This window comes from Nelumbo nucifera, chromosome 2 (genome assembly GCF_055504915.1).
Source record: "Nelumbo nucifera cultivar China Antique chromosome 2, China Antique-T2T, whole genome shotgun sequence".
In the NCBI taxonomy this organism is placed as follows: Eukaryota; Viridiplantae; Streptophyta; class Magnoliopsida; order Proteales; family Nelumbonaceae; genus Nelumbo; species Nelumbo nucifera.
This window is the reverse complement of record NC_142650.1, coordinates 59,912,831-59,929,889: the sequence shown is the minus strand read 5'-3', so window position 1 is coordinate 59,929,889 and position 17,059 is coordinate 59,912,831. Positions and strand designations below refer to the sequence as shown.

Sequence of the window (17,059 nt, the reverse complement as noted above, 5' to 3'; positions counted from 1 at the left end):
CTTGGATTTCAAAATGCTACACAAGTTCCCAAGCAAGGTCCCGGCCTGGAAGCAAGACTACTTTGTAGTCCGGAGCAGCACGGAGTGGCCATTCCTTACCAACTAGAGGGTGGCCACTCAAGCTCCCAACATTGCTCTTAACCGGAAGACGTGGGAGACCTTTCATTCATGGGCTCAGGCCGGGTTCGATCATAGGGACTACATTGCTGAAGAAAAGCTCATTCAGGCCGATTTGAGCCCGGGTAGGTTGATTTCCACTTTAGCGTTTTGTTCAATCAGCCAAGTGTCTTCGAATTTTACTGACACCGAGCTCTGTTGCAGGTCCTATGGAGGAAGAGAGGATTACCGGTCTAAGGCTCCTCCGTCAGATGAAGAAGAGGAAGAAGCGGGCTGCCAAGAAGGCACACGTGGAACCCTCAAGGACCCCTACCCTTGAACCCGATCTCCCGCAAGTCCCCTCTTTGGGGCCTGAGCTCCCTAATGCCCCTCCCGTGATAGACTTGGAGGGGGACTTACCACCTCAGGGGCCTGAAACGGCAGCAGAGTCGATCGCTGGGCCAGTCGGGGCTGCCGCTGAAGTCCCAAATCCCACTGGGGCTGCTACCGAGGTCCCAAATCCTGTCGGGGCTGCTGCCGAGGACTGAGGAGGAGGCAGAGAGCATCATGAATCCCGATATCAGCCTTGAAAGAAGTAAGAGGGTTGTTATAACTGCGGAGGTTGTAGATTGGGTCGAACTCTCTCCTGGTCAGCTCGGGGCCCGCGCTGCAACCCATGCCATGGTGGTGAGTTCACTCCCTAATAGCCACCTCTCTCTCTCCTTTCTTTCCTTCTTCTTTCTTTAGTACTGACCAACCTCCTTCTGCCAGGTGAACACTGCTGTGCACGCACTGACCTTTCAGTTCGACAAACACTTGAGGCGTGCTCTGGCTGCTGAGGAGTCATCTAGCGCGGCTCACACTGAGCTGAGGGCAGCTTGGGGCAAGATTCACCAGTTGGAAAGTGACGCTACCACCCAGAAGAGCTTTATCGAAGCCCTGCTGTTGGAGAAGGAGGAGCTGGCCCGCGAGAGGATTAGGCTGAAGGCCGAGGTGAACAGGCTCAGAGCAGGTCAGGAAGCCTTGAAGCTCGAGGCGGAGAGTCTCAAGGCGTGTCAGAGGGCTTCACAGCTTGAGGTGCAGGGGCTCAAGGAAGCCAAGGGGGCCTTGGAGCATGAGGTGGAGTACCTCAAAGCTGACATCAAGGAGAAGACCGAGATCTTCGATGAAGCTCTCGGAGAGGCGAAGGTCCAGGCCGTCATCGACTATGTCAAATCGTCTAGGTTTGACGACGTGATGTCGCAGGCCTATCGTAGGCAGTTCAAGCTCGGTAGGTGGTGGATGAGGCGCGCATACCTTGACCTTGACGTAAGTGCCTTCACCACTTATAAAATTACTGATGACATGGCCCGTCAGACCACAGAGGACCTAGACTCCGACGATGAGGGTGGCAACGAGGAGGCCGATACTACCGACCCAGCTAACAGCCCCGAGTAAGGCTGATAAGCCTTCCAAGTAGTTGTGCGTGTACTTGTATTTTCTTTTCTTGTTTCCTTGTACTTGGGATTCTGTAATGAAATTACACTCATGCAATGAGAGTATATATGTATATCCTATTAAGCGCTTGTGTAATTTATTTCTGCCGGAGTGTTTGCCTTACCCGAGCTGTTGAGTTAGTAAATTCGGTTCCCGAGGTGAGCGACCATTTACCGTTGTCATCAGGTTTTAGCGACGTACGCCGAGGTAGGCATAGTAAGGCGCGTGCCCGATCTGCCTACTTGGCCATTTAGGTTGGCGTTTACCTCTAGTACATATACCGAGGTAGGCTAGGAGTCAGAAAGTTTGTTCTCAGGACGCCTTTGGTCTTTGGTGTGCTAAGCCTTTGGTCTTCAGTTAACCAAGTGTGTTGACCCTTAGGCTGGAGGGAGTGAGCCATGGTCACTCTAAACTGTTTTCCTGGAGTTTGCCCCTACTGGGGGGTGACTGGACCTCATGCTGCCGAGGTTGTCGCTTAGTTCGGCGGATTGGCCCTAAGGCTAGAAGGGAGTGGCTCACGGTTCACTCAGTTCGGTGGTTCACGGGTAATATAGTCTTAGGTTGATGATATTCCACGCCCGAGGTACTTGTTTCCCTTCTAGGGTTTCGAGTTCGTATGTTCCTTCCTCGAGTACTCGCTTTACTCGGTAGGGCCCTTCCCAGTTCGGACCGAACTTGCCAACGTCGGGCTCAGGCACCATAACCTTGTGGAGAACCAAGTCACCAATGCGGAGAGTTTGCTTTTTGACCTTGGCGTTATAGTACCGAGCTATCCTTTGTTGATAGGCCGCGGTCCTAATGTTTGCGAGGTCCCGCACTTCATCTAGCAGGTCGAGGTTGGTACATAGCTCGTCTTCGTTTGCTCTATCTTCGTATGCCTTCGATCTCAGCGAGGGGACTTCAATCTCGGTTGGGATGACTGCTTCGGTACCGTATGTAAGGTTAAAGGGAGTTTCTCTCGTGGCAGTCCTTTCCGTGGTACGGTAGGCCCAAAGTACACTAGGCAGCTCGTCCGTCCATAGTCCCTTAGCTCGGTCCAGGTGCGCTTTCAGTCCTCGAAGGATGGCCCTGTTCGTAACTTCCGTTTGGCCATTCGCCTGAGGGTGCGCCACTGAGGTGAAGTTCTGCTGAATTCCCATGTCTCGGCACCAGTTCTGCAACTTGATGTCCTCGAACTGCTTACCATTATCGGAGATCAGTACCCGAGGTAATCCGAAGCGACACACTATGTTCTTCCAAAAGAAGTTCTGCACGTTCCGAGTTGTGATCGTCGTGACAGGTTCAGCTTCGACGCACTTTGTGAAATCGTCCACTGCCACCACTAGGAACTTTCTTTGCCCTGTTGCTGGTGGGAATGGCCCAAGTAGGTCAATCCCCCATTGTGTGCAAATGGCTAAGGGCTAGTGAGGTATTTCAGATCGGCAGCAGGCCGGTGGTGGATGTTAGCGTGCTTCTAGCACTTGTCACATTTTTTGACAAGCTCGTTCGCATCTGCTTTCATGGTTGGCCAGTAATACCCTTGTCGTAGTGCTTTCTGAGTGAGGACCCTGCCCCCCAAGTGTCCACCGCACAGGCCTTCATGAGTGTCGCGGAGGACGAGCTCGGCTTCCGAGGGTCGCAGGCAGCGCAGGTAGGGGAGTGTGTAGAATCTTCGGCACAGCCGTTCGTCTATCACGACGTATTTGGCTACCTGGCGCTCTACCCTCCTGGCGGCATTACGGTCTGCGGGGAGGGCCCCACATAGCAGAGAGCTCGTGAGTGGATCAATCCAGCTCGGCTCTACTTGAACGACGGGAGCAACCTCCTCTGCCCCCCTGAGAATGCTAGGCTGAGGTAAGTTTTCTATGTACACAGCGCTCATGGTGTTGTCCCCCGTGCTGGCTAACCGTGACAGGGCATCGGCCTCAGCGTTCTCTGATCTCGGGATTTGCCGGATGAAATGTGACTGGAAGTTGAGCAGAGTCTCTCTCACTTTGGCTAAGTATGCTACCATAGTTGGTTCGCGAGCTTCGTACTCACCCAGGACTTGATTTACCACGAGTTGGGAGTCACTACAGATGACGATGTGCTTGGCTTTCACTTCCTTTGCAAGGGCCAGCCCAGCTAGCAGCGCCTCATATTCTGCTTCGTTGTTGGATGCCATGAACTCAAAGCGTAGCGCATACTCCAGTTTCACAACGCTTGGTCCATACAAGACGATCCCAGCTCCGCTGCCCTGCCGATTTGACGAGCCATCTACGTGAAGGATCTAGGGTTCTTCATTCCAGTTCGGGCTTGGACTAACTAGGAGAGATGCCACGCTGGTTGCTACTTCACGGTGCTCGAGTTCAACCGGTCCAGGAACTCCGAGCTCTCCCGTACTAGGGGCCTCACGTTCTACCGGCCTGGCGACTTCGGAGCTAAAGGTGCATTCTGCAATGAAATCTGCCAAGGCTTGGGCCTTGGTAGCGGTTCGCGGCTTATACTGGAGCTCGTACTCACTGAGCTCGATGGCTCACTTTGTCAACCTTCTCGAGACCTCGGGCTTGAGCAAAACTTGCCTCAGAGGTTTATTGTAAAGGACAACGATGGTGTGAGCTTGGAAGTACGGACGAAGCCTTCAGGCTGCTATAACTAGGGCATATGCTAACTTTTCTATCTCCGGGTATCTCGTCTCTGCTCCCTACAACATTTTACTAACATAATAGACGGGTCATTGGACCCGATCTACTTCTCTTATTAGTACCGAGCTGACCGCGTCGTCACTCGCCGAGAGGTACAGCTCTAAAACATTGCCCACTTTGGGCCGGATCAAGACTGGGATGCTGGCGAGGTGCCTTTTGAGCTCGTCGAACGCGAGCTGGCACTCTTCAATCCATTCAAAGCCTTTGCTTTTTATGGCCTTAAAAGAAAGGCAGACAGCGATCTGCGGACTTGGATAAAAAGCGATTTAAGGCGGCCAACCGGCCAGTCAGCTTCTGGACCTCTTTTAATTTTCGGGGCGGTCTCATTTCCAGGATGGCTTGATTTTGTCCGAGTTGGCCTCAATGCGTTGCCGGTTGACGATGAACCCTAGGAATTTACCTGAGGTGACACCGAAGACGCACTTATTAGGATTTAACTTCATATTAAATCTACGCAGAATTTCAAAGACTGAGTGTAAATCTTGTATTAATTCATGTGAAACTTGGGTCTTGACAACCATGTTGTCGACATAACTCTACTTTTGTGCCAACAAGTGGCTCAAACAGCTTATTTACAAGTCTCTAAAAAGTAGCCCCAGCGTTCTTCAGCCCGAAGGGCATGACCTTGTAGCAGTACAGGCCAAATTCGGTTATAAAGGTGGTCTTCTCCTCGTCTGCCGGATCCATTTTTATTTGGTTATAGCCCGAATAGGCGTCCAAGAAGCTCAGCAACTCATGCCCCGAGGTCGTGTCCACTAGGCGGTCGATCCTGGGAAGTGGAAAGCAGTCTTTTGGGCAAGCCCGGTTCAAGTCAGTGTAGTCGACGCACATGCGCCACTTACTGTTTGCCTTTTTCACCAGAACGGGGTTGGCTACCCAGCTCGAGTAATGGACTTCCCTGATAAAATCGGTTGTAAGGAGTTTCCCGACCTCCTCATCAACTGCCCTCCATCATTCTGGGGCTAGGTTGCGCTTCTTTTGTATAACAGGCCTAACTGAAGGATCAGTGTTAAGTCTGTGAGTGATAATGTCGGGGTCCATGCCGGGCATTTCTGTCGCCGACCATGCAAAAATGTCTAAGTTTTTGAGCAAGAAGCTTTCCAATTGAGAACGCAGGGGCTTCTCGATAGAAGCGCCAATTTGAAGTACCCGAGCCGGATCATCTGCCGAAGTCGGGATGGGGACGGTCTCCTCAGTAGGCGTAGCCCGCTCCGCGAGCTGCTCTGTGGGTCATCCCAGTTCGAGGTCGTCAGCTACCTTGGCCTTTCCTTTAAGGGCGGCTATGTAGCATTTACGAGACTCGAGCTAATCACCCCGCGCCACTCCGACTCCGAAGCCCGTAGGGAACTTCATCGCTAGGTGGTAGGTGGAGACTACTGCTCGCAGGACGTGGGTGATGGGTCGGCCTACTATCGCGTTGTATGGAGAGAGGGTTGCAACCACCAGGAACTCGTGATTGAGCCTTACCACACTGGGCCAAGTACCGACCTCCACCGGCACAGTGACTTTCCCTAACGGCCTGACCTCCTCGCCGCTGAATCCCACTAGTGGAGTGCTTGCGGGCTTTAGGTCACCCTCCGGGATCTAAAGCTGATCGAAGGCTGCCTTGAAAAGGATGTCTGCGAGCTGCTCGAATCTACCAGGACACGTTTGACTTTGAAGTCATTGACCTTGATCTTGATGACGAGCGCGTCATCGTGGGGATAGTGGACTCCTCGCGCATCGTCTTCAGTGAAGAAGATCGGCTCCTCCACCCTTGGCCGCTTCAGAGGGTTTAACTCTTCTCTGGCGGTTTTGTGGGCTGATGACCGAGCTGGAGTTGCCCCCCTTCTAGTGCCAGTGTCCTCCACGGTGCTCTGGCGTTCGGAGTTGCTAGAAGAAGCCATGGGTGTTAGTGCTGCTAGTGAGCAAAAGAGGGAAGTTTCGTAGAGATTAAAGGGAGGCTTTTTGAAGCGTTTCCCACAGACGACGCCAAATGATGTTGCACGATTTGGGCACTCCTTGCTAGCTGTGACCTAGCTTCTGACTGGAACGAACGACACCTGAGAGGAAGGAAAAAGTGAAGGGTTCCCGGGGCGTTGTCCCGATGGGAACACTCCGATGGCTAAGTTAGAACTGGAGGAAATCTCAAAGAGAGTAGAGAGTAAGAGTGCTCAAAGTGCTTAAGCTTCAATACCTTTTCTCTGTGTGGGTTCGGGTTCTTTTATGTTGGAGTCTGGTCATACCTGGCATAACCGCCATCGCCCTTGCTGTTACTGCCAGGGCAGGTGTGGCAGGCGCAGGTTGCCACCACAAACTGCCATTGCCAGGTACGGGCTTGGCAGACGTGTCATGCCTTCCAGAGGAGGCAAACAGAACGCTGCCTAGCAGGCGGAACGCCGCCTGGCGAGGGATCAGAGCCATGCCACTGGGTTCGGTGGGTACGGATGTCAGACAGGGCTCCCCACGGCCTACCGAGCTATTGCGTACCGAACTGTCTGGGGCAGGTTTGTCCCTGTACCAAGGTGCCTGCACTGGGGGGAGGGAGGACGATGCTGCCCCGAGGTGCTCGGGACACTTAACCACGAGCCAGGGTGCTTCCTTTTTGGGAAGGGAGAGCTCTGGGCCCCTAGGAGAGCTCGGAACCTTCCACACTTGGTGGAAGTCCAAATTGGCCAGGCGTCAGCCCCCGACGAGTTGCTTAACTCACCGAGTGGCCAGCGTTGGACTCGGCGTGTCTCTCCCGTCGTGTTGTCAGGTTGAGTTGTACATTGGGCCAGGTCATATACACGTGTCCCCGGGCTACGAGGTTGGGCCAAATCACCCTTCATCAACCTCCATTCTTCTGTCAGTGGGCTTCAGCGATTGGATTTTGAGCGAAATATTGAGATTTACGTGAACTCCGCTACCGCTAATCTCTCCGGTGGCGCTGCTTACGCATCAATGGCTTCCGTTGTTGGATCGAAGAGAGCTTGGAGCCAGGCCATGATTTGCAAGATTCAAAACCGACGGCGATCTGATGTCGCTGGAGACGATGGGAGGAAGACAGAGGGAAGATAGAGAGAGGTCGGAGGAGGAAGGGGACGAGGGTAACATTGGATTTTAAAAAATTTTAAATGGTCACATGGTGTTACATGTGTACGGGTTTTGATGAAATATTAACGGACCCTAACGGTAAGGGTAGAGCTAGACAATTGTCAGCAAGAATAAGCATAGCACCAGTCAATTTTCAAACAGTAAGGCCCACTTAGTCAATTAGCTAAACCGGGTAGTTCAAGAAATTTACCCAAAAAAATTTCTAGAAATCAATTGTCAATATAGCTCAATCACCACACAAACTCTCTCAATGGTGTTTTTTTGGGGTGTAAGAAAAAAATATCAAAATTCTTTACAAAATTTTTGCAATGATTCATCATTTCATACAATGCTGTATGAATAATAAATACAAGTACAATAATATATGTTCCTGATGTGAGAAGCAGCTCGAGACTCACCTCAAAAACAATATTGGCAAATATACATCTCATACTATAATGAATTTGGGTCTCCTTCCAATAAAATACATTCCAACACCCCACCAACATTATCTGACTATGTACATCTTATACATGGCAGGTCCCACTTTTATAATAGTTTCCAGTTTTATAGTGAGATGTGTGATATCAAATCATATTAATACATGCCACATTACCATAGAGTAAGGTAAAATAGCAATTGATCCTTATTTATTTTTAACCATAAATATAGACATGGGCATGAATTGGTGAACGTGTCCAACCTAAAAATGCTCTCAACAGCATAGACCGTATCTCCAACAGCCAAAGTTAACTCAGTTGGAATAACGCATTTTATTGATAGGAGATCCCAACTTTTCATCCCATGACAATCGTGTTTTTACAAGGCTATAAGTACAAGAAAAAAAATTGCACAATAGAGTAAAGATGCCATCACTGGTACAGGATATTCTTCCAAGTGGATGAATGAGATAGGAAGATCCTAAACGCCATTCGTCAAGATTTATCAACGGGAGTTGCAGAAAATTTTTTGCACTATACCAATAGCAATCCGCCACGCCTGTCTGCCCTTTGCCAATGTAAGCTCACTGTTTTCAGTTTTCACCCTATCTTTCTATTTTTGTGCGCTTTTACCATTCTAATCCTTTTCTCACATGTTGATTGTTGAATATGCTCGTAAACAATATTTTTCATCTTCTAATATCACTAACTAACAATATAAAAGATACACACATTTTAGCACTTTACAAAATTTCAATATATAGCAATTGTCTGAGTGATATTAATATCACTTATCCTCCATTCTCAACCAAAGGTGAAGTCGTAAAAGTATTGAAGGTCTCAAACTTTATCATATGGTTTTGAAAATCGGACCAAACCAGACAGTTAACTAATTGACTTAGAACCGGTCATGACTCTAAATTCAGTTTTAGATTTCAAATGTCGTTGGTTTGGACGGTTAGACTATTTGGCTTAATTAGGAATCGTTTAGGTAATCGGTTTTGTTTCACCCTCAACCCAACCCTTATCCAAAACCATTGATTTGGTTAACAACCTATTGATCTGGGCGATCAAACCGTAAACCCATTCAACTCACTTATAGTTTTGTCCATTTTTATTTTAATTGTTTTTTAATTTTTCAGTTAAAACGGATCATTCATTCAAACCAGATGATTGAACCGTCTGAGTCAGTTTTTAAATCCTTGGCCAAAACTGTCTAACCAAGGTTTGGACCAGATGATTGAATTATTTGCCCAAAACCATGCTCTATGATGACAAGACCCTCTGAAGGAGAAGTCACTACAGCTACCGGAAGAGATTAGGTTGTCCAAGGGTCTTTTGCCGCTGGATGACATAGATGAAATGGGATACATTCATACATACAACGAAGCTAGGTTCATGTCGCTGAAGCAGAAGAAGAACACCTAACACTAATACAGCTTCAACATTGGGAAGTATGTATTAAGTGCAACTGGGTTTATGGTTTTCATGGAGAACTGCCGGATGAAGGAAGTTGTTTGGTTTACCAAAAACAGTCTCCTGTTGTGTTATATTGTTGATCTTTGCCAAATTTCTATGGGTGTTTGCTTTTTAGAAACAACTAACCTTTGTTAGCCATACTGCCCCCCTCTCCATCTTCTTGAGACTTGAGAGCCTAGGTGTTCTGACCAACATGGGCCGGTTGGTTTAACCGGGCTTGGTTTGTAATTAATGCTCCAGTGCATTCAATCTGCTCTGGTTTTATGCATAAAGATTGTTGCATCTTGAATGATTCTCTGTATCGTCATTCCATGAAATCCAATTTCCACAATTAATTTCAGATTTATGAAATTGGAATTGTACAAAGGTGGTGTTTTGAGAGTGCTTATAATAAGTACTTATTCCAATAAAGCGCCACCCAAGAAAGACCAATTTGGCGTTTGGTAATTAAGCCCATTTAGAAAAAAGCAAAAGAGTTTGGCTTATTCTCTTTTAAAAAAGAAGCCTACTTTACAGTATTAAAAGGCCTTCTTTTTAAAAAAAAAAAACCATTAACATTTTGAAAAAGCCCTTTTTAACATGTCATGTCAAGCACTTAAGTGCTTTTCTAAATAAGCACTTGGTCGGCTTAAAATGAGTGCTTTTTGCGTTTTAGAAGCAAAAAAGCACCCCCAATTTTCATTTGGTGAAAAAGCCACATATGAGCTTTTTCCAATGAGAATGCCCATTGGAAAAGGCCATAACCGAGCAACTTCTCACTTCTTGCGTTTTGAAGAAGCGCTTATTCAAATTTTCTATCCCGTTTTTGTCCATTTAAACATTTTTTAATACCAAAAATACCTCCATCAAATCTAAAACCCTCGTCCCATCTTCTTCCCCACTGTATCTTCCTATGGCAATCTACAAGCAGGCATTATTTCCATCCGTTTTTCTTGTTCTTTTCCCGTTTAAACATTGATTGAAGATTGATTCGAACCATTCCACCTCACTCTTCTTTATTTTTTCTTCTTTCTATGGGCGTAAAATGTTGCTTATACAAGTTTTTTAGGATTATACACGATTGGGGGTAATATTGTCTTTATTTTGGAAAATGCCCATTAGAAAAAGCTTGGCATAAAAGCATCTTACCAAGCAGTTCTAGAAGTGCTTATCGAAAAAACACTTCAAAAAAAGCCCGTTCAGAGACAAGAAGCCCCTCAAAATGCAGCCTCTCTCCTAAAAAGTAAAAGCCCGTCTAAAACAAATACACTCCCAAACAACCACTTTATCACTGTATTCTTTAACCTGAACATTCTCCTCTTTCACGTGGTCCCACATTGGCAAAGTAAATATACAGAGGGAACCAAAAAGATGAAAACTGGTTTATAGATTTGGAGGGTTCAAATTTTCAATTCCTAAATAAACAAAATATCTCATTTTTAATATGCCTGGTTCTATCTTCTGATAATTTCTGAACCAAAAGAGTCAGAAAAAAAAATAAATAAAAGTTTCCTCCATATCCTTATTTTCAGCCACAGAATAGGCAGCTTTGTTTCTCTAACGACCAATGAAAACAAAATTGATGGTTTCTCCTTTGATAAACATCTGCAAAAATATCTCTAATAATAAATCAGGCTTGTTTGTCACAAAGTCCATCTAGAGAGACATTGAATCAAGCTTTTACAATCACTTGGGCTTTTGATTCTATCCAGGTTTCGATCTAATGCCAAACATAAACGTTCCTTCATCGCCCTGGCCATAGCATATTGAGGAGAAGTTGCACCTCTAACATCTCCCCATGAATAATAACATGCAAATACCGGAGATGTTTTCAATGTACAGCTAAAGTGTAGGTGTGGATAGAGTTTTTGTGGGTAGAAGATCCGAACTCGTATTGTTGATGTGACTTTAACCCCTTAATATGAGGGGTTAGTGAGGTATATACGAGACCCATTGGCACACAAAATGTGAGCCATACTTCCCTGGTTTGAACCCACACCTCCTCAATATGAGGATGCCTTACAATCAACTTGATAACAAGAGATTGCGTTGGTCGCATGGCATCTCTCCCAGCCTGAAATCCTGAACCAATGCAGTAGTCTTCAAATTGATTATCCGACTTGCACCCCCTTTCCATGGTATGGTTAATGAGTACTGGGTAGGGGTGCAAGTCAGGTGCCCAAAGCCTGAGCCCGGAATCAAAATTTTGACAAATTCTTAGACCAAGCATGTTAAATTCCATCTCTACCGGTGGCCCTTAATGCACCCTGCCCATCTCCCCACCTTATAATCCCTACTGACCTCTGACCCACTAACCTAACTCCTATATCCATAAGGTTTAGTTTGGAAGGAATACAAATGCAAATATATATAATATAAATACATACAAAATAATGCAAAATACAAGGTTTTGCATCACCCTATATATTTGTGTTTGTACTCCTTCCAAACTGAGCCTAAAAAAAGAAAAAAACTAATCCAACTAATCAATGCGACTGTATCTCTGAATTTACATTGATGCCCCAAAGAGCCTCACATGTGCATTGGAAAATGGGAATATCTCCCGTACTTATCATGGGATGATGTTTACAATAGGGATGCAAATGGATCGGGTCAGATTCAAATCAGTGTATATTTGATTCCGATCCAAAACACTATAGGTCTAATTCAATTTGATCCGAAGATCCAATTAGATTTCATAAATACCAATTTGAATTTAAATCCGATCAAGATGTAGGATATTTGAACTGATCCGAATTAACTTTTAAAAAAATAATAAATTATTAAAAAGAAAAGAAAAATATAACTGTCTAAATAAAAAAAAAAAAACAAAAATACAAGTATTTTTCAATTATTTTTATCAATATTTATACATGTTTTTATTAAAAAATAAATAATAAATAAATAGCATATATACATATATATTATATATTATATATTATATATTATATATTATATATTATATATTATATATTATACATTATATATAACTAAATAAATAAATAAATAAATACATAACATGTATGTTAAATCGGATCCTAGATCAAATAAAGGGGATCCAAATCCGATTCAACCCAAAAATCCAAAACAAAGATATTCTAATCCAATAATATACAATCGAATCGAATAATAATCTGATCCATTTACATCCCTAATTTCCAATAGACTATTGTAATGTGTTATAGTGTGCCTGTGGGGCGCCCACGCAAATTCTGGATCTGCTACCCACAGGACACGCATGCAGAATATGTCCCAATGAGTACGAAACATGTCCCCTCTTCTTTTCCTGCATTCAAATTTCAAAGTGAAACTCAAATTTTAAGCCTTTTCCCATCCCACCAGCATGGAAACAGAGAGTGTCAAAATATTGAAGGGAGCATTTAGATATCAACAATAAGGGCCCCTCCCTTCCCTTTGCTTATAAAAGTCTGAGACCACAAAAGTTTCATAAAAAGCAAAGCATTGTCACAACTCACCAGTAAAAAGGACAATAAAAAGGGGAAAGTAGATAACCTTAAGTCAACTTTATTGGGTGTTGAATCGAAAGTATCTTGAAAAACAAAAAAAAAAAGAATTGAAAGTATGTTGCAAATAGAAATTTGTAGCCCTACACCCAACTCTTGACACTTGTGACATCAAGATTTCATCTCAAATCTCCTCTACAACCAGAATTCAGATTTGCTCCTCACACCAACCCAACAATACATTGCAGCCTTATATCAAAAAAAATTATCATTCAAGGGCAGATATTATAATATATAATTTTAATAAAATTTATTAAACAAACAAGTTTAAGAATAAAATAATATTTTTGATTCATACCGGTCATTATATTGACCCATATTAGTTTGTATCAGTTTCATACGAAAGGAAATGTTAGAATGGACCTGAGATATTTGGATTACGAATGATCATGGGTTGGGCCAGGCTCGAGCTAGGCTACAGGGATACCATATTTTATATGGAGAAGTACGGACAGGCTCAATACAATTTTCTGATTTCCATTGCAAAGCTATAAATATTCAAAATAACAATAACCCATATTCTATGCATCAACATCCGTCCGTAAAGATGAATTAACATCAATTCCGAACTGACACCTACCCCAACAATATTTTGTACCTATAAATTTTGACCCTGAGCTGAACGGTCGTTTTCCCTATACATATATGATGTTACATAATTGTTTGATCCTCACTAATTGTTTGATCTCTCCTTAACCAAATACAGGCCCTTTTCTCTGATTTTGCTTTTGAAAAGATTATTATATGATGTTACATAACCTGTTTTTTCAAGGAAACTTAATCCTCTTCTTGGGAAATCTCTTACTCCTAATCTATCACTTATATTTGAAACATCTAATATTCAAGGATAACTTTAGGCTCATCAAGATTGGATAAGATACTCGCAACGTCTTTTCTCAAAATTATGCATCCAACTCATTGGTATAAGTTCTCTAAAAATATTTCCCATCAATTATCTCTAAGATCTTGGATTTCTATCTTTTCATTTCACATACATTCTATTTAATGGATAGGAATGGTTCGGGGGATCAAATTAGAAACCCCTTAATGGATCAAATTCGAATTCAAATTTGGACAATGGAGTACCGTTTACATCCCTAGTAATAACCAAAAGTTAGAGGAATAGCAACAAATAGAGGTCAACCTAAAATCGGTCCATTGACACCCCTAGTTACTATAGGGTCTTCTAGAAAGTAAACAAAGCATGTGAATTGTGATCTCTTGTATTTATATTAATAATTGACTTCCAGACCCGAGGGTTAAACTACAACTTGTTGGTATCAACGTCTAAGGCGGTGTTTGGCATCAATGCCATTTTTCAAAAAATGGCACGATATAGGTGCCACATTAGAAAAAGTGGTGCTTCAGAAAACGGCCTCTTATTTGGTACTGTTTTTCCATAAAAAATGTTGCTTCAGAGTACGTCTTGAAAATCGGGAAAGTGTGGTTTAAAGCAACACCAAATTCAATATTTTCTCAAAAAACAGCTCATCGTTGACAGCGATGCAATGATGTGGCATCATCTTGGACATTGGATAATATGACCAATGCTGAACACGGTTCTACAGCACTGGTGCCAAACAAAATCAACGTTGCACCGCTTCCAAACAAAAAATAGTACTTACAAGTTACAACCTAGACATGCCTAGCATCATTTTTATGAGAAAACAATATTGTGACACAAATTTCATGCTAAATTTGGAGCACAAAAAAAATGTGGACAAATTCAAAGGAATTTAATTAACATTTTTTTGTAGAAATGTAAGTGGGATATAAATTCTTTTTCTTTTTTTTTTTTTTTGCAAAGAAAATCCTTTGATTCTCTTGTCACGAACACAACCCAAACTTGTATCTGTAGCTTGTTACGGACACGACCCGAAAACTTGGCAACTTGTAATTGTAGAAAGCATGGTTTTTAAAACTGACCCAGTGACCGAACCGGTCAGGGGTCCGGTTATCAGGTTGAACGGTCCGACCGTTCGAACCGAACGCTCGGCCCATTTTGACAAGAAAATAAAAAAATATATTCAAAAGAAAACGGTCAAAACCGTTTGAACGGTTCAAACGGTTAACCACTCGGTTCAACAGTTCATTGACCAAAATCAACGATTTTAGGGGAAAATCCAGTTTTGAGGGAAAACATAACCGATCATCTTACCGGTTCCTAATTTTTCTGGTCCGATTTTGAAAACCATGGTAGAAAGAACTTGCAGTGATCAATTGTATGTGAGCAAAGTTTTTGCTCACAATCAATTGTTGCTTTGAGCGTGAACAGCAACACCAATCTTTAACTGTAGGAGATCCTTTGGTTGTGGTGATTTGAGAAAGTTTTCTTGTATCAGAGTTAAAAGTTGGAATGGGAGATGAAGCCCTCTTCTTCTTCTTCTTCTTTTTGAAAAAAATGTTTCTAATGAGGAAATGAAAGAAAAGCCGAATTGGGAAGCCAAATGGGAGCTCAAAAGGGTGGGTGGGGGGGTGATTTGAAAGGCCCCACGATATTGATTTGAAAGGAATTATAATTTGTATTATTTTGGAAAGTTAGTTGGTTTGAGATCCCCAATTAATAGATCGGTGATCAATCTTTGATCCCCATTTAAATGTAATTGAATGCATAGGATGTCTCCCAACATGCCACTTGGCAAAGGGGCTGGGCCCATGCATCATTTTGTGCATTGACCAACCATGACTTCCTTAATCGGTTGACCAATTATGCCTTAGTTGTCTTTTAAATGGGATTGCCTATATCCTAATTTAAAATTCAGCCCATCTATCAACTGGTGACAGATTTGGATTCAAAATGAAATTCCTTTTTCTTTGTCAATGTTTTCTTGGGCTAATTGAGCTAATACTTTGGGTCCTACCAAGAAACCTTTCAACTTTAGTGGGCCCAACATGCCCTCATTTGATTTCAATAGTTGTTGGGCTGAGGCGTCAACCAATTCAATCCTTGCCGCTCTCTCCTCTTAGTGGGCCCAATAGGTCCTTTTCATTCAATCTCATATTGGGCCCTATTTACTTCACTTCTTGGGTTCAAAATTTACATTATCAACAGGTGCCATGTTCCCACTTCCCAGCACCGATGCCAAAAATGAAGCACCTACTAACTAATGGCAAACAACTCTACTCGTCTTCCTGCATCTGAAACCTGACATGGCGTCCTTAGCCCTGGCCAGGGCTGCAAGCCTGTTAACAGGCCAAGCTGCAGGTTCAGAATGGGGCTCATAGTTTAGTTCAAAAATTCGAGCCAATAACCAATTGACTATCTATGTTGTTTATAATAAATGCGTCAGCTTGGCTTGCTGTTTGACAAAGTAAGCTACTAAGCTTATAATAAAGTTTCTGAAAGCATTTGCAAGTTCAGATGAGGTGGCAATCCATCATAAGACCTTTGCCACATGGCAAAACTGGCTATTTTCTTCACCCTAAAATATTTGTAAAGGTTTAGGAAAAAAACAAAGATTGTTTTTACAGGGGATTGATCTTATGTGGACAAGAAGCTATACGTGTAACCAATACAAACTGACCCCTGATCAGTGTAAGGCATCCACATGGCAGCATTAAAACAATTATATAAAAAAATATTGCATCCTATAACCTATATTATGGGTAGGAAAAAATATTTTATCACCAACAGGATATGGAATGGAACTATTATAGTCCAATGTGTTTAATTGTGGCAATTTTTCGTTAGGCCTGGTCAGAGTTTAAGTTTAAAAGGAGGAAAAAGAATCCATGAAATTGCAAATTGCCTGTGTTCTGAGCAACAATAGTCACAACAAATGATTACCAAAGAAAAACAATAGTCACAACAAACTACCCAATTGAGATATAATGAAAAGGCAAAAACATCCAGTAAATTATTCCTAATTTGAGAATAGATATGGCACTGAACAGAATGAAATGGCGGAACAGGGTTCATGTAGCCAACCCCATACAGTTGGCCGGTTGGGACAAGGCTTAGATGGTGATGATTATGATAGAAGAATCAAATCAAAGGGTAAAAAATGGAAATATATGTAGATCCTGGTCCTGGTATCTAAGCCAATGCAAATATGCACTGGGGCCTGTGCTCTCTAGCTCAGCTATCAGAATGCCTGTTTTAAAGAGATCGGATCTGCTCCTCAGAGCGCGCCTCACACCCACCTCACAGCACATTTCAGCCGTGCATCTAGAACATCTTCCCATGAATTAAAAATTTACAAGTACGAGATATTCCAGGTGCACGGCTAATACGTGCTGTGAGGTCAGTGTGAGGCGCACCTTGTGAGGAAAAGATCCGAACTCGTTTTAAATTGTTTAGATGCCAAGGACCACGCCAGAAGAGATTATCCTAGGGATAGGCCTAGCT

The 17,059-nt window shown here is 43.4% G+C and overlaps 1 protein-coding gene across 1 annotated transcript; it reads left to right on the top strand.

Moving 5' to 3' along the window:
* Positions 1 to 651: 651 nt before the first annotated feature.
* Positions 652 to 1,656, top strand: LOC104612500 (uncharacterized). The gene is made up of 2 exons (XM_010279936.3): positions 652 to 783; positions 868 to 1,656. Exons 1-2 carry the CDS (start codon positions 664 to 666, stop codon positions 1,531 to 1,533), a joined length of 786 nt encoding a protein of 261 aa, XP_010278238.1. The 5' UTR covers positions 652 to 663; the 3' UTR covers positions 1,534 to 1,656.
* The last annotated feature ends 15,403 nt before the right edge of the window (positions 1,657 to 17,059 follow it).